The following is a 20,395-nucleotide window of genomic DNA, read 5'->3' on the forward strand; positions in this document are numbered from 1 at the left end:
GCATTTCTTTACTTTTTTTTTAATTATTATTATTTGATGACGCTAGAATCCGCAATTGATATTTTCGGACTGAGCAAGTTTTTTGTGACTTGCTTGTCCAAGAAAATGTTAATAGAGGGATTAACTACTCATTCCAAGTTCCAACTCTGGTTGAGTTAGATTTGAATATTTTTAACTCGACTCAGCTCGGGTGTCCGACAAGTCTAGGAGCTACCATGCAACCAAGGGCGTATAATCACCAACTTGGGACGTTGCTAAATTGTGTTACTTAACGTTTTAAAACGAATAATGTTATCGGGAAGCTCGGTACACAAATTGGTGAGGGAACAAAACCTCGTAAATAAAGTAAACATGCCTTGAGTGAGGGATAGTCACACTATTACCTCAAAACATAAATCTCCGTAATTTCCCCCTTCATGCAAACTTAGTGAGGACAAGATGATGGGCTTAAATTATGTAAATACTCCCGACCACAGCGAGCCATGCATTTGATCAGGGGAACCGACCGATGCTGAGTTAATAAATCTTGGAATAAAAAAAATATTAATAAAATTCTTTAATTTTTTTTATTTTTTTATGGCCATCAAGCTGAGGTGAGGAGGCTGTAACCAGCAATTGAAAGAAAATTCGCATAGGTGTAACAAAGTTTCTTCCATGATATATATATTTTGCAATGAAAATTGAATTGAAAATAATTTATTATAAAATCAGGTAGCAACTAATACAAATGCCTTTTCTATTTTTCTCGTATGATAAAGAAATGTGTGAAATTCGAGCTCTATAAATATTTATTTCCATTTTCAATGATTCCCATTGGATGGATTTGCATGATGGGTGATATATCTTGAAGCTGATTTTAGGGGCCGCATGACATACTAAAATACATCGTATGGAACGTGAAATCTGCTTCCAAACTTTTTATTGCTTTATATTCCTTTCACAAAGTATATTTATTAGGCAAAAACTTGTGTGAGACAGTCTCACGGGTTGTATTTTGTTAGACAGATCTCTTATTTGGGTCATCTATGAAAAAATATTACTTTTTATGCTAAGAGTATTACTTTTTATTGTGAATATCGGTATAGTTAACCGTCTCACAAATAAAGATTCGTGAAACCGTCTCACAAAAGACCTACTCTATTTATTATGGTACAAATGGATAGACAAAAGTTAGCTTGCGAAGATGGCCAAGATGATGGGTTGCATGCGTGATTGATCCCTTGACTACCTAAAATTAGGCCCCGGAGACTGCTAAATATAGTAAGCAAATTGTAGCTTTATTTTGCGGAATAAATAATCATATATTTTATTGATATAATTTCAACTATTAAATTATAAACGTAACATGAAAGTTACGAATGGGACTTTTTTGGTATTTAAAATTTGACTATACAAAATAATAATAAAAATGATTGAGGGTTGATGATGGAATTGAAATCCCAAACTGAAAAAAAAAAAAAAAATTTGTTCTTCGTGTTAATATCTGAAATTGAAATATCTCTATTAAGTAAATTTAATAATTTATGACAAGCTTCATATCATATGTATTCTAACACAATTCCCCACTAGATTAACATAACACAAACCAATTCACCCATCCATCCATCTTAATTAATTTGCTGTCCTAAGTCACATTTAATTTCATGCATGCATTTTTAGTAAATACTAGGCATGTTATTCCAAAGGCAATGACCACAGTTCCTTTCTTGTTCTGACAGCCCAGAGGGGGCTGTATCTGGGTTGTACCTTGAATCTTTGGTTTGACTTTCTATCTCTCCGCTTGTACCATGGGTCAAATTAAATGGTACCAATTGCCCATTATTCTCTGCATTCCAATCCGGAATCGGAACAGCCATCGGGAAATTATCAAGAAGATTGATTAACAAATCACCATCTACACCAATGATCACATCACCTTCTGCTTTGTTATCAATGCCTGAAACAGTAATCTGTTAGGTTATAAACTCAAGAAAGATATTATTTCAAAATAGTTATTTACATTAGTTTTAATGTTCGAAGTGTGCATTTAGTATAATCAATAATGTGCATTGATCTATTTTGACTTGAAAGTTTAGAGAGAGATTTTCGAATGATAAATATCACTGAGGAAAAGGGATTTCATTAGAATTCAAAGGTCGGATTTTTCAGATGAAGGAATACTTTTTGCTAAGTAGTAGTACTATAGAATAAAAACAGTAATAATTTGAACATATGTAATACCTTCATAGTTATTTTCAGATGAAACACTCCCATTCCCAAAGCTATAATCTGATTGATCATGCAAATTTCCTACTACAGCCCCTTCAATGTTGTTCCATGCAGATTTCCCTTCGAATTTATCCTTCAAAGCCTCAGATTCCCCAATCAAATCCTCCAACAAACCACTATTTTTATCTCTTAAAAACGCTGTCTCCATTTCATTATATTGCCGATCAGCATCTTCACTTGAAGAAAGCTCCGGCACCGTTGATTGGATTAAAGGAAGCTCTAAAACCCCCATGCCAGTGCTGATGCCGAATTCGAGATATTTGCAATCAAGAATTGAAGGCACGTGGAGTGAATTTGGAAAACCTTGAGTATAAAAAGGCTGTGCCACCAATGAAGATGGCGACAACGATGAGTTTGAGGCCGCCAATGAAAGGGACAAACCACCATCGTCGCGAAAAGGCCTCAACTCGTTGCTGCCATAGGGAGTGTTGGCATGGTTGTAATGATGAGGAGGGATGACCGAAGCTGCTGGAACAGACTTAAACGTGTCCAAGAAAAGTAAGGGGGTTTGGTTCATAGGTTTGGTTGATGACAAGGGTAAAAGGGATGACAGTGGAGGTACTTGGGGTGATGAACAGTTGAGATGATGATGTTCTTGATGATCTTGCGGGTATATTGGTAATCCGGCACGTTGTCGTCTCTTGAATCTCGTGTTCCAGTAATTCTTTATTTCGTTATCCGTTCTGCCAGGAAGCTATAATGAAGAAGAAGAAGAAAGAAATAATCACGAGCCTGGTTGAGAAAGAAGAGTGAGTGGAACTCTGAAAATAAGTACCTGAGCAGCCATGCGAGCCCATTTATTACCAAGTGTAGCATGAAGTTCAACAATAAGTCGTTCTTCTTCTGCAGAAAAGGCGCCTTTCTTGAGATTAGGCCTCAGATGGTTCGCCCATCGAAGCCTACAGCTTTTTCCACATCTCACCAACCCTGAATTCCTTTGAACTGCATTCCAATTCCCTTCACCGTGCTTCTTAACGTACTCCACCAAAATCGTATCTTCGGATACGGTCCACGGGCCTTTCTTCAACACGTTCCTGTTATTTGTGGGTGTTGAAGAAGACTTCCTTGAGCATGAAGCACCATTAGTGGCCATCAAAGATTTTTTCTTCTTCTTCTTCTCTCTCTTTATTTTGCTAAAATGGAAAGAAATGATGAAAGAAGAAAAGGTGACTAATTTTTGTGTAAAAATTTATATAAATTCTAGCGTTTTATGCAAGAAAAAGGGGAAGAAATATTGATGTTACAAGCAAAAGGGTAGGCTCATTTACTCAAGAAGTAAAAATATATTTTCCCTTTCAAATTTTCATAGACTGTATATGTTTTATGCAAGAACAATATTGGATAGAAATGATGAAACAAGCAAAAGGGTAAGTGATTTTTCCCTTCCGAATTTATAAATGTGTTTGAATATGTAAGAGAGGGGTGTAAAGATCATAAGAAATGGAGAAGAAAAAGGAAGAAGAGATGTGTGCGAAAAGTGGAGTTTGGGGGAGAATGGAGGCTGTGTGAGCTAAGAGTGTGATGAGATTTTATAGGTGGAAGCTTGCGTTTCGGCCCGGGCTGAATGCCCATCCATTGGAATTAATTTAATGGAAAGCAACACTTTTACACCAAGAATGTGTAATTAATTAACTTTGTCACATACTTACATTTGAGTTTGCATGTTTCTCGTGAATTTTGGTTCCCTCCTTAAAATTTGACGCGGCGACTGACGTGTTGTCTTCGTAAGATTCTAGTAAAATTTATGTGTGTAACACAATTTGCGCCTCCCATGTTAATTTACTTTTTAAAAATGTTGTTACAGATTTACATTTCAATTTAGGATTGCTCACCCGGCAACCGGTTCCGATTTCTATGCATGGAACCGATCCTGTCCGGGTCATAAACCCACTGGTTCCGGACCGATTCCAACTGTTGCCACTCCTATCTGTGCTTAACATATACATATATATACATATATTTTGAATCGGTCCCTCTTATCCTTTAGAGGTTTGCGCCTGCTCTGGTTACGGTTCCGAATCGTTCGTGAACGATTTCAGGTTGAACAGGCCGGTAAGCATGCCTGTTCTACTCCCAGTATCCCTTGTAGCCATTTCACTGACGATAGCCACACAGAGTTTCTCTTACAAATTTAAATATATATAATGTCACTGAAGCTACCATTTTATGCCACTTTTTATTATATCTTTGTAATGAGAATTATATTATCCAAAACTAATGTGTAATATTTCCTCAAAAAACATTTTAAAACTTAATGGGTAAGATAAATAATAAATTAAGAATGCGAAGGAATTTAATTTGGTCTATTTTCCACTTTTTAAATAGATATTATAATAATAAAAATCTATTCTACAGTGTGTGTGTATAAATATATATATGTGTGTGTGTGTGTGTATATATATATATATATTGTCTTGTAAATTATGTTTTTACAGGCGCTTATTTTATACATAGATAACATTGGGTATATAAACGGTGACATAAAGACACAAACACACACAATCATGCATGCCCCAAAGATGAATAACTGAATGCCAAGATTTCAGCACTCACTGATTCACCAGAAACAGTTGATTAGACCATGAAGAAGATCTTCAGAAAGGCGGAAAATATTAAATTTTAACTGTAATGACTCATTCACACCAAAAAAAATCTCGTACACTATGTGCATATAATAACATCAGCTTGCTAAACAACTCTTATCATCCGCAAGATGAAAGAACATGCTAAAATACAGGCACCAAATAGTTGACAGCTCTCACGTAAGAAAGAATGATCTCGAATACATGATGGATGAATGCAACACATAACTGATATGAAATTTATTCGAAGAGTGCAGTTTACAAATTTACAGTTCTAATACTCTTAGTATTTTATTTGAACACTCCAATGAAACACAAATTGAGTGGACCAAGAAACTTGCTGCAAGTCTTTCATTCAATATAGTAGTATACTAGTAGTATAGATTCTAAGACTAAAAGCTAATATAATGTGTGATACCTCGAGTTCAACATCAGCTTTGGAGTGATAATTTGGAATGCAGAATAAATGCTGGAGCAACTAAAGCAGAACCTTAAAAGTTTTCCAAATTTGCAGGATGCTACCATTATAGAATCATCAATCAGGAACAGGGCAATGCAGGGTCGTTGGATTGAAATTGAGGCCAGGAAAAGTGCAAAATAACGTTTAGTACAGAGATCTGCTTGAGAAACCAGTATATGCTCTGTTTGTCTCAAAAGATACCTGAGCAACCAATCATCTCAAAAAACATGCCCCATTACCAAGCTTTAAGCAAAGCATCATAACAAATCTTTAATAAACTCAAGGTTTAATGTATCGCGGACAAGAAGATAAATCCCAAGAACTAGGACCAGCGTTATGCCAGAGGACATAATTCGTTGCTCTAATTCCAAAGGAAGTTTTCTCCCACCTCGGGCCGCCTCTATGAGGATCAATGCCAAAGAACCGCCGTCTAATGCTGGTAGAGGAAGAAGATTTATCACTGCCAGATTGAGATTCAAGATGGCAGCAAATTGGTAAAGGCCATCAGCATTCGATTTGGCTACTTCTGCCCCAACAGCAATAATGGCTATCGGACCAGAAACCTTACTGGCAGTTTGAGAGAAATTTAAGAATGTCTGCTTCAAACCGTCCAAGACATTTAACGTTAGGCCCCAGAATTCACTTCCCGTGTAACGAAAGACATCCCACAAATTCTTTGGTTTATCTTTTGAAAATTTGATGTTTGGTGATAATTGAACTCCTATTCTCCCAGTACCATCGGAATTTTTATCTGGCGTAATGTTGATTTCTACATTTTCTCCAGCTCTTTCAATCTTGAATAGTACTTTTCTTTTGGGACTGTCTCTAATGATGTCAACAACCTCTGAAACTAATCTCGGGCTCGTACTAGAAAGGTCGATATCATTAACACCTAATATAACATCACCAGGCAATAATCCCCCTCGTGAAGCAGCTGAAAGTGGCCTAACCTCAGGTACAAGAACACCAGGAAAAGATTCTTGAACAGGCAATCCAACAAAAACAACTTGTGCAAAAACTATAACAAAAGCAAAGATAATATTAGCGATCACGCCAGCAGAAATAACCATCACCCTATCAATCATCGGCCTATTTTTCAGTAAATTCTCGTCATCCACAGGAATATCACTATCAGGATCATTATCAGGAAACCCGACAAAGCCACCAAGAGGAAACGCTCTAAGGGAATACTCCACGTTTTTTGAATTAAATTTAGCTAAAATTGGACCAAAGCCAACAGCAAATTTACTCACATGAATACCCAGAAGATGAGCTGCCAAAAAATGACCACTTTCGTGAACAACAATAATAGCAGTTAACACTGCAGCTGCTTCGAGAACCGATTGAGCGCTCTCGAAGCCACCAAAATCCAGGCCAGATACAGCCAAAGTTCTAAACTTCTTTCTCCTTCCTTGCCTAAATATTAAATTCTTGCATAAAAATGGGGTTTTCCCGAAAAATCTTGAACCAGATGAACCCAAAACAGTAGAATCTAAGGGATTAAACAGATGGGCTTTAGTTTTCACAGAAAAATCTGAAATGGGCCGCGTCCTGGAGTTGAGAAATCTGAGAAGAGCGTGGGAGGTTGAGGATGATGACAAGTTTATGATCATTTTGATGAGTTCCGAAAGACAACGGCGAATATTATTAGCTCCGAGGAGGACGAAGATGAGTTTAATGTGGGAAAAAGATTGGATAATCAGTAATTTTGTTCTGTGGAGGTGGAAGGAATGAAATGTTCCTATCCATTTCCACAAACTTTGTTGTTTTTCGAACGATTTACCGAATGCTGGTACTTCAATTTGGGCATTCAAGCGTGAATCGAAAAGACCAAAGGCCCAAACAACATAATTCCAAGGAGTATTTTGTATAGTATTAAATTCGACCCGATCGGAAATTTTTACTAGATCAACTCTCAAAATTTTGTGACAAGGTTGCATTCATTATTTCGAAGCTATCAAAACAAGTTAGGTTTGTTAGATTCATCTGTCTCGTCCCAATCAAATAAGCAAGTTGGGTCGATAAGTTCTTGATCCGTCCAAATGATCATCGTGTTGTGAGTCGATCAATCCAATATAACGAAAAACTAGCTGGTTGGATTTAATTGTATGGAGACCAGGTCGGTTCAAACGAAAGATTTAATCGTTGTCTTTAAAATTTCATGACTCCAAACTACTCCATGGACACAACTTAAGTAAAAAAAAAAAAAACCCAATTATTCAAATGCTTAAAGAATCGATTCAAGAATTGATCACAAATCACAATAATGTAATATTCAAATGTTTTAATTATAATAAATACAACCAAATTATAGTTATATAGGTACATAGCCTTTTCAATAAACAATTGGGACCATACAATTTGACCTTTTACCTAAACCATAGACATGACTCCACCATTCACAATATTCCTCTCCAATGCTTACTTTAATTTTTTACCCTTCGTTTTCTACTTGATCTCATCACTCATTTTCTCCCCAAAAATATTATTTCGTTTATCATGATTCTACATAAATAATAATTCCTTTTAGGGCTTCGTTTGACTTGTAAAACGAGATGATAAAATATGTTAAATCAATCTATATTAATAACACAATTATTTATAATTTTAATTCATTTGAATGTCAGTCAAGACATTGATTGAATGATTTCATTTCTACTCTGTCTGATGTTTGATTTAAGTTCCACAAAAGATTAATATCATTCATCATTCATCATCCATCATCTGATAAACGAACCAACCGGTGTCTTATAGAACCTCGACAAACAAAAGACTTATAATCAACTAATTTTTTGATCTTTTATTTGCATAGGCATGAAGTACAAGACATAACACAAGGAAACCTTTTTTAAAACGAGGGTGAATGGAAAAGGACAATCTTAGTGGGGGCACGATGACCTAACAATTTGAAAAAGACGGACGATTTTCACAAGTGAAATGGTGACCAGGTTCGATGAATCTGAGACACATGCAAACCCCTTTGGAGGTATATATATATATACAGCAGGTGCAGACTTATGATCCCTCCTAATTATCAAACATAAAAACCATTCTCACCTTGTGAAGAAAGAACCCTGGGATTTTTTCTACAGGTAACTTAATCTTTTCAATTTTAATGTTTCAAATGATTTTAATTCTGCAATTATTTATTCACTATTCTTTTCTTGATTAATTTTTTTAGTCTAATTAAAGAAATAGTACCATTCAAACGATGACAACGGAACCAATATTTGCTATCCTTCGATGCGCATTGAGTATAATATATTGAGTTGAATTGTGTTGGTCGTCTAGGAATACTATTGGCGATGGACCAATTCAAGGCGAGGAACGACGAGGCCCTCTCTTTCGTAAAACGACTAGAGATCATGCCGCCAAGAATGCCTCCGGAATCTAATAAATCTCCTCCACATTTTAACTACACTGTTTGCAAATGAAATGCCTATTCTTGAACAATTTTATGCAACACTTTCTTGCTTGGTGGAGCCTTTTTTGTGTCGAACGTGTATCGACCGGTGTTAGATAACGTCGAACACAAGAAAAGTTCGTACTACGTGTTATGTGTTGCGTAGCATTGAACGAGAGAGTTCCCCCAGCCCCTTCAAGCTTCACCTGCGTTTGGCGTTTTAATATTGTTTACGAATAATTATTCGATTTCATTATCTCAATAAAAATATCGACTTTTTGATATGGTATTATATATGGATGATATTGAAGTTTGAAATATCCTACTTTCATGAAAGTCTTGTGTAATTTTGAGATAATTTTTAATTGATTTCCATTACATCGAGACATTATATATTATTCAAATAAAATATTTTTGTCGAAGTGTTACGTACCTAGATCAAATTTAATCTCTTTTGGTCCTATTCTTCTTAAAAGCGAGCCCCAAAATCTTGCAACAAACCACTTTCCCACAAGTGCAGCTGTTTGTAGGACACAAATCTGACCATATCCCACTAATTACATTTATCCAATTCATTATATGCAAATATCTTTTTATATATATTGTGAAATTTTTATCAAGAATATATATGTTAATAAAGGGTTTCGATCACATAGAGTCGACGAATGAAATAGATTAATTAATAATTCATATACGAAAAATGACAAAAAAAAAGAAAATAGTTATTCATTCCTCTTTCGTATCATGCATATATAGTGTTTTCGTCATATCAGATTGTTCTCGTATCATTTGTTAAAACTATGAAATCTTAGTTTATTAATTGATCAAACGAACCTTTTTGAATGATATTAAAAAAAATTATTTTTTAAAAAGTAAGTTATGGAATAAAGTACAAATAAAACAACTCTTATTTGTTGTACAAATGAATCATGATATATAAATTTTGAATTATTCTTAAAAGCAAAAACTTGTGTGAAATTTTCTCAAGAGTCGTATTTTGTGAGACGGATCGTTTATTTGGATCATCCATGAAAAAAATATTATTTTTTATGTTAAGAGTATTATTTTTTATTGTGAATATCAGTATGATTGATCAATCTCACAAATAAAAATTTGTAAGATCGTCTAAAGAGATATTTAAGAAATCAATCTTTCTACAAATTTGACAAGTGTTCCTCAAGCGCATATTTGATTCAATGGAACCCAATGGGCACATTTAATTTAAAATTTTAAAGGGCAAAACAAAACAGGTGGAAGTGATGGTAGCTTCTTGTGCTTCGAGATTCTTCACAAGATCGCTCCTTGGGAACTTCAGCTACTCCTCTCCGGTGTCTTTATCTACTGTGAGAACCAGTTTCGCTTTCTCCAGTTCCTTTCGTCACGTTCGAGCAATGGCTTCTGACTCTGCCGCCTCTTCACCATTCAAGAAAGTCCAGATTCAGAGAGACAACGTTGTTAGTATGCTTATTACTGCTTGTCGATTTTTCTGCAGTTTCATTCAATCGCGTGATTAGTTTAGTGTGATTTTTAGTTAATTTATCTGGGTTTTCATTTTATTTATGAGTGGATGGAGAGTGATGAGCTTTTGGAATCTCGGAGGCTAATACGTTGTAGGGTTTTGATCTATCAAGATTCCTTGCTTTCATTTTACTTCAAGTGAAGTAGCCCTAAGAAAAATGAGAATGATAAGGAAACAGATTGAAATGGCGGGAACAAGATCCTCAAATGCTTGAAGCGAAAATAATTTTCATTGATTTTTTTGATAGACATGTGATTGATGTTCAGTCAATTATGTAACGGTTGCGTTTTGTGCTTCTAAATAGTCTTGCATCTGTTTTGACTTTCTTTTGTTTTTGGCATGTTCCTTGTTGGCGAAATCGATCGATCAAATAGGCATTTGATGCCTATGTCACTGGGAAAGAAGATGCTCCTGGCATTATTGTGCTTCAAGAATGGTGGGGCGTTGATTTTGAAATCAAGAATCATGCCCAGAAGATTGCTCAGTTTGATTCGGGCTATAAAACTTTGATCCCAGAGTAAGATATAGCATCCAATCTGGCAATTTGGTTTGATATTTTTTTGCTGATATTTGTCATTTTCTTGTCATAATTTATTCCTGTTTGATTTGATTATTGATGTGTTTTTCATATCCTTTTTGTTGAATTTAGTCTGTTTCGAGGAAAGGTTGGTTTGGATGTGGCAGAAGCACAGCATTTAATGGACGGTCTTGATTGGCAAGGAGCTGTGAAGGATATTGAAGCATCAGTTAACTGGCTGAAGGCAAATGGTTCGCAAAAGGTACTTGATAATCTTTCGATGTTTCTTCTATATATTTCCTGTGCTGGATTAATATTTTATATTATCATAAGTATAGATTTGATTGTTGGGCACCTTTTTGTAAGTTTGTAGTTCACTGCAATTGTTATAATTTGAGTTTGCAATCGAGCTAGGTTAAACAAGAATAAGAATTTATTCTGTTGATTATCCTTTTTCTTTAAAAGGTTTGTATTCACTGAGTTATTGTCACTAATATTGCAATTTCAGCTTCTTGGTAAAGCTCATGTATAAGTGTATCCTGTATATAATGTGATGATCTCTTAGTGATTTTTTTTAAAACATTGTTTCGTTTTTCCTTTTTTGGAGTTTGCAATCACTTATTTTTCAATCAATAAGTGTTTTCCCTCTCAGTGGAACCCAAAAGATCAGAGTGTCTCACACAGAGATGCGTTTGCTGTGGCCACTATTTTGCACACTCGAAATGTGTGCGCTGGTTGCTAACTATATTGCACAAGTTATGTAGTCTTTTTACTCAAGTATCTGTTAACATTGTCAATAGACAAGTTAATGGAAAATCGATATGTAACAATAGTGAATTTTGCATTAATGATCCTTATTTTTTTGTTTGAAAAGAAATAACCCTTGTCATTTACTTATTATATTTGCTTTGCTAGATTGGTGTAACAGGATTCTGCATGGGTGGCGCTCTCGCTGTTGCAAGTTCTGTGTTGGTCCCTGGGGTTGAGGCAGTTGTAGCCTTTTATGGAGTACCTTCCTCACAGCTTGCAGATCCTGTCCATGCTAAGGCGCCAGTGCAAGCTCATTTTGGTGAACTTGACAATTTTGTTGGATTTTCGGATGTAAAGGTAATGTTATCCTTGCACTGTATGTTAACATATTTGTTCTTTTAATTTCTCAAAGACTGCCCAATCTTTTCGCTGTGAAAACAATTTTTATCTTTTTGAAGATGAAATGCTTTAGTTATAGACATCTTGAGACCTAGGCAACCATCTAACTGGGATCGAATTTTGTGTCTTCACGGTTTTCACGTAAATCAGGTACATTTCCATCCCTTTAAAATGAAAAATAAAATAAACTTAAGTTATCCTTTTAGTGAATTTGTCATACATTAGAATTTGCACCAGTTACTGGTTAATTTGGCTGAACAAACTTTTCATATAGTGATACTGGATGTAATTAAAGAGTGTAATGATGTGTCTTTATATGAAAGGATAGGTTTGGCTTTAGCTGTCTTTGTCTTCGGGGCAAACAGCCATCTCTTACATGTTGCAGGTTTCCTAATTCCGGTGTTGTGGGAAGTCGTGCTGTATTTAGGTCCTGGTTATCTGGGGAGAGTCCAAGAAATCTTTTTTTTTTTTTTTTAATTTCTTTTCTCATGGCTGAGCAAGGGAGCTTACATGAAAATTATTTAATTTTTTTTGGATGTACCCCACACCCGGCTCGGTAGGATATTTCTGGCAGCAACTGGATCTTACCTGTATGTGTACTATTTTTATGTACAGACTGGAAAAGCATTAGAAGAAAAGCTCAAGGCATCAGGAGTTCCACACGAGGTACACATTTATCCCGGAATTTCACATGCCTTTATGAACAAATCTGATGATGGAAAACAGAGAAGAAAAAGTATGGGCTTGAAGGATGAAGATGACGCTGCAATCGAGCTTGCATGGACCCGTTTCCGCACATGGATGAGTAGCTTCTTGTCTCTCTGAGCTGTTCTGTTTTAAGATTAGACACCTTGTGTGAAATAATCCGCCTTGCTCTTCATTTGTAAGAACAAGAAGTTGGCCTAAGGGGGGACCCTGTTTCCTTTTCGGGTACACCCGTTTGGATGATCTCCTATGTTCGTATCCTTGTAGTTCCTTGAATGCTCGTTTTTTTTTTTTTTTTTTTTTTTTTTTTTTTTTTTTTTTTTTNTCTATATTTATTGATAATCTATGCTATGGAAATTGGAAGAGTAGTATTTGGCTTCGTCTGAAATGGGTGAGAAAGCAAACGACATCGTTGCTTAGCAGTTCTTTCTGGCAGCAAGAGTGCCATTTTTACTTCTAAAGGTAAAGTTGACATTTTTTTAGAAAGTATACGTTATTTCCTAATCATTTGAATTTGGAATTAATCTGAATTGGAGTCTTCATCCGAAGAGCTTGATATATGATATCGGAGAAATTTCATGTTATCTTTACGACACTATCTTTAGAATCGATAAATATTCACTCTTATGACACTATCTTTAGAATCGATAAATATTCACTCTTAGATACGCAATTGAAATAACGTATGTGTGTACGATGACTAATTTTGAGTGGCTTTTTTTTTAAAACCTTTTTGACTTCTGTTATAATTCAATATGTGAGATTAATTTATTTTATAACATTATTATAATCAAATTTGTTTTAAAATTTCAAACCAATTAATTATACATATATTTCTGTATCAATTCATTTTCTTCCAATCATGTCCTTTACGACCTCAAATCATTACATAAAAACTTTATGTCGCAATTTATTTGTAGTAGATTCGTTTATTAGACTTAATTTAATATATTATTTATCCATCATGGAAGAATAAAAGGATGAAATCGACTAAAATGTTCGAGATTCGTGTAACTTTCAAACTTACAAAAATATCCCATGTCCTGTGACCCCCTAAAAGCCAAAGTAAAGTTGCCCTTTTCCACTCAAATAAAAACAAAGAATGCCATTTCAAGGTCGTCACTGATTTTGTTTTTGAGTAAGTATTTAATAATACGGTCTCACGGATAATCTTTATTCGTGAGACGGATCACTCATGCCCATATTTACAATAAAAATTAATATATTTGACGTAAAAAGTAATATTTTTTCGTGGATGACCCATATATTTCACAAAATTGACTCGTGAGACCGTCTCACAGGAGTTTTTGTGTTTGTTCTTTGTATGCATCTTTGTTGTACATCTAATTATATCTATGTATATGTCGCTTTTTTTTCCCTTTGAAATGGATAATAACACGTTTTGTTTAAAAAAATTTACTTTTTCCCCCTTTTGGGCCTAAATATATGTAATTATTTGAGTTATATTAGATTTAAAATACTTTAAAATAAGTAGATACAATGACAAATGTAAGATCCCAAGATCCCTAGACCGCTTAGTGTGAAGGATAAAACATATATTGAATATTCATCTTTATTTTGTCTAATGTTTGACTCAAGCTATACTAAAGATTAGTTTCATTCACCTCATCTCGTCCAGGTCGAAGCTATTAAATGGTGGCTAAATTTTTTGAAAAGTCAATGTACAAATAAAATTCATAAAAAGTAAAAATCCAATTTCATTTGTAAAAGGTAAATATTCAATTGAGTTTGGGTCAATGTCTAAAAATTTATTTAGACTATGGACTTATAGAAGAAAATGTTTTGTTAAGAAATCTAACTATAATGGCCAACGAACAGCCCAGGCCTATAACCCATTGTATAGTATTATAATCTCATTCACGAATCTAACAAAGATTATGTCTTAATTCTGTTGTGAAAAAGTAAAAATTTACGGTAAAAAGTAAAAATCTCAAATTCTTAAAATTATCACACTACACACTTTATAATATTTTTCTCTCAACTCAATTGTGATTTTCTTCACAAATGAGAGATCTATTTATAGAAAATTTTTACAAATAATCCAAAAATAAAATACATCATTACCTACATCATCACACACTAATTTTCAATATTCAACACCTAATTTTACCTAATTTTCAACATTCAACATTCACATTTTCAACACAAATATTTATCACATTTTTAAATAATTTTTCAACACTCCCCCTTGTGATGATGATCATAATGATTGTATACATTACGTGTTTTTATACTGCCTCGTTAAAAACCTTACTAGGAAAAACCCATTGGGATAAAAACCATAGTAAGGGAAAAAGAGTGCAGTCACGTAAACTCCCCCTCATGTTGACACGAACAATTCTTCACAAATTTCGTAGATTGCGCATCCCAATATTATATATGTGCTTTCTGAATATTGTCGTAGGAAGTGCCTTTGTGAAGAGATCTGATGAGTTTTCACTTGATTGAATGTGACGAACATCAATACATTTATTCTTCTCAAGCTCCTTGGTGAATGCGAAGAACTTAGGAGGAATATGTTTAGTTCTGTCGCTTTTTATGTATCCTTCTTTCATTTGAGCAACACATGCAGCATTATCTTCATATAGTATCACAGGCTTCTCGTCGAATGATAATCCGCATGAGATTTGGATATGTTGAGTCATTGATTTTAACCACACACATTCACGGCTTGCTTCATGTAGTGCAATAATCTCGGCATGATTTGATGAAGTTGTTACAAGTGTTTGTTTCTGTGAACGCCAAGAAATTGCAGTGCCTCCACGAGTAAATACATATCCAGTTTGAGAACGTGCTTTGTGTGGATCAGATAAGTATCCAGCATCGGCATAACCAATTATACTTGGATTAGCATCTTTTGAATACAAAAGTCCCAAGTCTGTCGTTCCTCGTAGATAACGGAATATATGTTTAATTCCGTTCCAATGTCTCTTTGTTGGATATGTGCTAAATCTTGCCAATAAATTTACGGCAAAAGATATATCAGGCCTTGTACAATTTGTAAGATACATAAGGGCACCGATAGCACTTAGATATGGTACTTCTGGACCAAGAATATCTTCATCATCTTCACATGGACGGAATGGATCCTTTTCTATGTTTAATGATCTAACAACCATTGGAGTACTTAAAGGATTTGATTTGTCCATATTAAAACGTTTAAGGATCTTTTCTGTATAATTTGTCTGGTGAACAAATATTCCACATTCTTTTTGTTCAATTTGTAAACCCAGACAATACTTGGTTTTTCCAAGATCCTTCATTTCAAATTCTTCTTTCAAGTATGACACAACTTCTTGAATTTCCTTATTTGTTCCAATGATGTTTAAATCATCAACATATACAGCAATAATTACGCATCCGGATGTTGTTTTCTTAATGAAAACACAAGGGCATATTGAATTATTTACATATCCCTTTTTCATCAAGTGATCACTTAGCCTATTATACCACATTCTGCCGGATTGCTTCAACCCATATAATGATCTTAGTAATTTCACAGAATAACATTCTCTGGGTTTTGAACTTTGTGCTTCAGGCATCTTAAATCCTTCAGGGATTTTCATATATATATTACTATCAAGTGATCCATATAAGTAGGCTGTAACAACATCCATAAGACGCATTTCTAAATTTTCAGATACTGCCAAGCTAATCAAATACCGAAACGTAATTGCATCCATCACAGGAGAATACGTTTCTTCATAATCAATTCCAGGCCTTTGAGAAAAACCTTGTGCAACAAGTCGAGCTTTATATCTTACTATTTCATTTTTCTCATTTCGCTTTCGAATAAAAACCCATTTGTATCCAACAGGTTTTACACCTTCAGGTGTAAGGACTATAGGTCCAAAAACATTACGTTTATTTAGCGAATCCAATTCAACCTGGATGGCATCTTTCCATTTTATCCAATCCTGCCGATTTTTACATTCACCAAAAGATTTTGGTTCATGATCTTCATTATCATTTATGATGTCGATTGCCACATTATAAGAAAATATATCATCAATTTCTTCTATATCTTTTCGGTTCCATATTTTTCCAGTATTAATATAATTGATAGAGATTTCATGATTCTCGTCAGTTTGTGGTTCTGACAAAACATTTTCATCATCATGTGTTTCTTCAGGAACATCATTCTCTATTTTGTGATCATTATGTGTTTCTTCAGGAACATCATTCTCTATTTTGTGATCATTGTGTTTCTCTATGAATTTTCTTTTTCGAGGATTTTTATCCTTGGAACCAACTGGCCTTCCACGCTTCAGGCGTTTAATGACATCATGACTATCTTCAATTTGTTTCTTCGGAATTTCAATTCGAGCAGGGGCATTTGCAGCATGTATATATGATTTAGTTACCCCTTTTGTGTCTGCAAATGCATCTGGTATTTGATTTGCTATTCTTTGCAAGTGCACAATTTGCTGTACATCTTTTTCACATTGTTTTGTTCTTGGATCCAGATGTAACAATGATGATACATACCATGTAATTTCTTTTTCGGTATGTTTCTGTTCTCCCCCTAACATTGGGAAGATTTCCTCATTAAAATGACAATCAGCAAAACGTGCTGTGAACACGTCGCCTGTCTGTGGTTCAAGATATCGAATGATCGATGGACTATCATAACCAATATAAATTCCAATCTTTCTTTGAGGTCCCATTTTCTTTCGTTGAGGTGGTGCAATAGGCACATACACCATACATCCAAAAATTCTCAGATGAGAAATGTCTGGTTCTTTACCAAATGCAAGCTGCAATGGGGAGTATTTATGATATGCACTTGGTCTGATGCGAATTAATGAAGCAGCATGTAAAATTGCATGTCCCCATATAGAAATAGGGAGCTTTGTTTTCATAATCATTGGTCTAGCAATCATTTGCAGACGTTTAATCAATGATTCAGCCAATCCATTTTGAGTATGTACATGAGCAACAGGATGCTCAACAATGATTCCCATAGACATACAATAATCATTGAAAGTCTGGGAANAATCATATAAATACATGGAAAATAAATTATTGTACATTTATATTCTACCACTATATTATTCATTTTCAGAGAAATCATTGAGAAAATCTGCAGCATCAATATTGTTCATTTCTATCCCACCAACATATTGATCATTTCCAGAGAAATCATTCATACAATCAGCAGCATCAAAATGAGTTGAATCACTCAAACGGTCACTTCGTTCAGTGAAGTTGGTCTCTTTTTCTTTCCCCTTTATCGATTCTTTATAGAGCTTGCAAAGGTGCTCAGGTGCTCGACAAATACGAGACCAATGTCCTGGAGTGCCGCATCTGAAATAAGAACTTTCAAATCTTTTCGAGTGATTTTCATTAACACTCATGTTTTCTTGATGCCTTTTCTGTGGATGGTTTGAGACGTTATTTTGAGATGAGTTATAGAAATAACTATCTCGATTATTTTCAAAACCAGGGCCGCGTCCGCGTCCACGACCACGACCACTTCCTCGTCCACGTTCACGTCCATGACCTCGACCTCGACCTCGACCAAAACCTTGTCTTTGAATTTGATTTTGGTTTCCAGGTTTAAATTCATTTTTACTTACAGCATTTACTTCTGGAAATGCTGTTGATCCAGTGGGTCGGGACTGATGATTTCTCATTAATAGCTCGTTGTTCTTTTCCGCCACAAGAAGACAGGTGATATGTTCAGAATATCTCGCAAATCCACGTACTCTATATTGTTGCTGTAGTGTTATATTTGATGCGTGAAACGTGGAAAATGTTTTTTCAAGCATTTCCGATTCTGTAACCTCATGTCCACAAAATTTTAACTGCGAGATTATTCTATACATCGCTGAATTGTAATCACTGACTTTTTTAAAGTCTTGGAATCTTAACATATTCCATTCATCACGGGCGGTCGGAAGTATAACTTCCCTTATATGTTCAAATCTCTCTTTTAATCCTTTCCACAGAGCCATGGGATCTTTTTCGATGAGATATTCACATTTTAAACCTTCATCAAGGTGTCGTCGTAAAAATATTATAGCTTTTGCTTTTTCTTGTGATGAAGATATACCATTTTCTTTAATGGTCTCGCTTAGACCCAATGACTCAAGATGCATTTCTACATCAAGAGTCCATGGCATATAGTTTTTCCCAGTAATATCAAGAGCGATGAATTCGAGCTTTGCCAAGTTTGCCATGGTGGTACTAAAAATTACGATGCATTTTATTAGTTAATGAATATTGCAATACAAAGTAATGGATAAACAACAAGTACAAGTATTCGTAAAAATAAAGAAAACACACGAGGAGGATATTCTCCGATAAATACAAGACTGGTGAGTATGATAACCAAAATAATTAAAAATAACCTCGTGAAAGCCATCTTCTTTTTTTCTTCGAAAATTTGATGAAGAATAATTTTTAGAGAAGAAGAGAAAGTTGGAGTGATTGAATGTATTTGTGAGATTGTATTTATAGAGCAAAAACTAGCCGTTTTGTTACCGTTTATTACCGTTGGTGTATAAGAAAATAAATGTATGTATTTGTATAATTTTATGGTAATAATATGGTGTATATAATATTAGTCATATTTAAATAATTATGTATATCATATCACATTATTATAATTAGGTGTCATAAGTTATTTTGTTTAAAAAACCTTATAGGCTTTTATACTTGTCGTATCCCTTACCGGGAGTGTGGGATGTCGTCTTAACATCCTCCCAGGATTTATAACAAGTTTTTGAAAAAATTATTTTTATTATTTCTAACAATAACATTATATTATATATTACATATATAAACAATAAATAAATAACAGTAAAATAAATATTATTACTTTTATTACCTTTTTCTTCTGTTCGGAGCTTGGAAAAATATGGAGGACTTTTAGAGCTTCGTGCTGATAACGTGTTGTGAAAAAGTAAAAATTTACGGTAAAAAGTAAAAATCTCAAACTCTTAAAATTATACACTACACACTTTATAATATTTTTCTCTCAACTCAATTGTGATTTTCTTCACAAATGAGAGATCTATTTATAGAAAATTTTTACAAATAATCCAAAAATAAAATACATCATTACCATCATCATCACACACTAATTTTCAATATTCAACACCTAATTTTACCTAATTTTCAACATTCAACATTCACATTTTCAACACAAATATTTTTCATATTTTTAAATAATTTTTCAACAAATTCCACTTGTACAGATTCTCACCCTATTATATATATCCAAAATTCAAAAGTCGAGATCGAGTTAGACCCATAAATTATTATACTATAAATATAGAATAGGTGTTTCATAAGACTATTTGTGAGACAGATCAATCTTATTCATATTTACAATAAAAATTAATATATTTGACATAAAAAATAATATTTTTTCGTGGATGACTCATATAAAATATACGTTTCACAAAATTGACCCGTGAGACCGTCTCGCATGAGTTTTTGTGATAAATATAATACATTACTCACTTATTTGGAGATAACACATAGAGCACAATTTAACATAAATCAATTTCATGAGGCGATTCAATAAATCAATTTCATGATTTATTTTATATAAAAAATATCGTGATACAAAGAGGGGACGTACCTATTATTTTGTTCATTCTTCATAATCACTGCCTGCCCGAGAGACAAAAGCATGGCTGGCACACAACCCTAGACTCTATTTCTCCACCCCACTAAAAACGCCATTCCTCCGTTGTCGTCACCTCCCGATCCTTTAATTATTGCATGATTTTGTTTTGTTTTTTCTGGGTATTGAATCGAA

The 20,395-nt window shown here is 34.3% G+C and overlaps 3 protein-coding genes and 1 long non-coding RNA gene across 4 annotated transcripts; 2 read left to right on the forward strand and 2 right to left on the reverse strand.

Annotated features, from left to right (window-relative positions):
- Positions 1–1,486: 1,486 nt before the first annotated feature.
- On the reverse strand, positions 1,487–4,168 carry LOC140981803 (transcription factor MYB97-like). Its single transcript, XM_073448313.1, has 3 exons — positions 3,044–4,168; positions 2,221–2,962; positions 1,487–1,936 (listed from the first exon to the last, which is right to left on the reverse strand). The coding sequence occupies exons 1-3, from the start codon at positions 3,359–3,361 to the stop codon at positions 1,656–1,658; spliced, it is 1,341 nt and encodes a 446-aa protein (XP_073304414.1). The 5' UTR covers positions 3,362–4,168; the 3' UTR covers positions 1,487–1,655.
- Positions 4,169–5,062: 894 nt separating this feature from the next.
- Positions 5,063–7,093, reverse strand: LOC140976606 (probable membrane metalloprotease ARASP2, chloroplastic). Its single transcript, XM_073440850.1, has one exon. The coding sequence runs from the start codon at positions 6,921–6,923 to the stop codon at positions 5,568–5,570; it is 1,356 nt and encodes a 451-aa protein (XP_073296951.1). The 5' UTR covers positions 6,924–7,093; the 3' UTR covers positions 5,063–5,567.
- A 1,191-nt stretch (positions 7,094–8,284) lies between these two features.
- LOC140981897 (uncharacterized) lies at positions 8,285–9,110 on the forward strand. The gene is made up of 2 exons (XR_012176213.1): positions 8,285–8,402; positions 8,602–9,110. It is a non-coding gene; the product is annotated as an uncharacterized lncRNA (long non-coding RNA).
- A 794-nt stretch (positions 9,111–9,904) lies between these two features.
- LOC140976614 (uncharacterized) lies at positions 9,905–12,892 on the forward strand. Its single transcript, XM_073440858.1, has 5 exons — positions 9,905–10,167; positions 10,607–10,749; positions 10,882–11,011; positions 11,665–11,856; positions 12,514–12,892. The coding sequence occupies exons 1-5, from the start codon at positions 9,973–9,975 to the stop codon at positions 12,721–12,723; spliced, it is 870 nt and encodes a 289-aa protein (XP_073296959.1). The 5' UTR covers positions 9,905–9,972; the 3' UTR covers positions 12,724–12,892.
- The last annotated feature ends 7,503 nt before the right edge of the window (positions 12,893–20,395 follow it).

Source organism: Primulina huaijiensis, chromosome 1 (genome assembly GCF_012295235.1).
Source record: "Primulina huaijiensis isolate GDHJ02 chromosome 1, ASM1229523v2, whole genome shotgun sequence".
Taxonomy (NCBI): domain Eukaryota; kingdom Viridiplantae; phylum Streptophyta; class Magnoliopsida; order Lamiales; family Gesneriaceae; genus Primulina; species Primulina huaijiensis.

What these genes read in the sequence shown, in the direction of transcription:
- LOC140976614 (XM_073440858.1), top strand. Translation starts at nt 9,973, where the DNA reads ATGGTAGCTTCTTGTGCTTCGAGATTCTTCACAAGATCGCTCCTTGGG. An exon ending in AGGCAAATGGTTCGCAAAAG is followed by an intron (nt 11,012 to 11,664) that starts GTACTTGATAAT and finishes TTGCTTTGCTAG; the next exon opens with ATTGGTGTAACAGGATTCTG. An exon ending in TTGGATTTTCGGATGTAAAG is followed by an intron (nt 11,857 to 12,513) that starts GTAATGTTATCC and finishes TTTTATGTACAG; the next exon opens with ACTGGAAAAGCATTAGAAGA.
- LOC140981803 (XM_073448313.1), bottom strand. Translation starts at nt 3,361, where the DNA reads ATGGCCACTAATGGTGCTTCATGCTCAAGGAAGTCTTCTTCAACACCC. An exon ending in GGGCTCGCATGGCTGCTCAG is followed by an intron (nt 2,963 to 3,043) that starts GTACTTATTTTC and finishes TCTTCATTATAG; the next exon opens with CTTCCTGGCAGAACGGATAA. An exon ending in ATCTGAAAATAACTATGAAG is followed by an intron (nt 1,937 to 2,220) that starts GTATTACATATG and finishes TTACTGTTTCAG; the next exon opens with GCATTGATAACAAAGCAGAA.
- LOC140976606 (XM_073440850.1), bottom strand. Translation starts at nt 6,923, where the DNA reads ATGATCATAAACTTGTCATCATCCTCAACCTCCCACGCTCTTCTCAGA.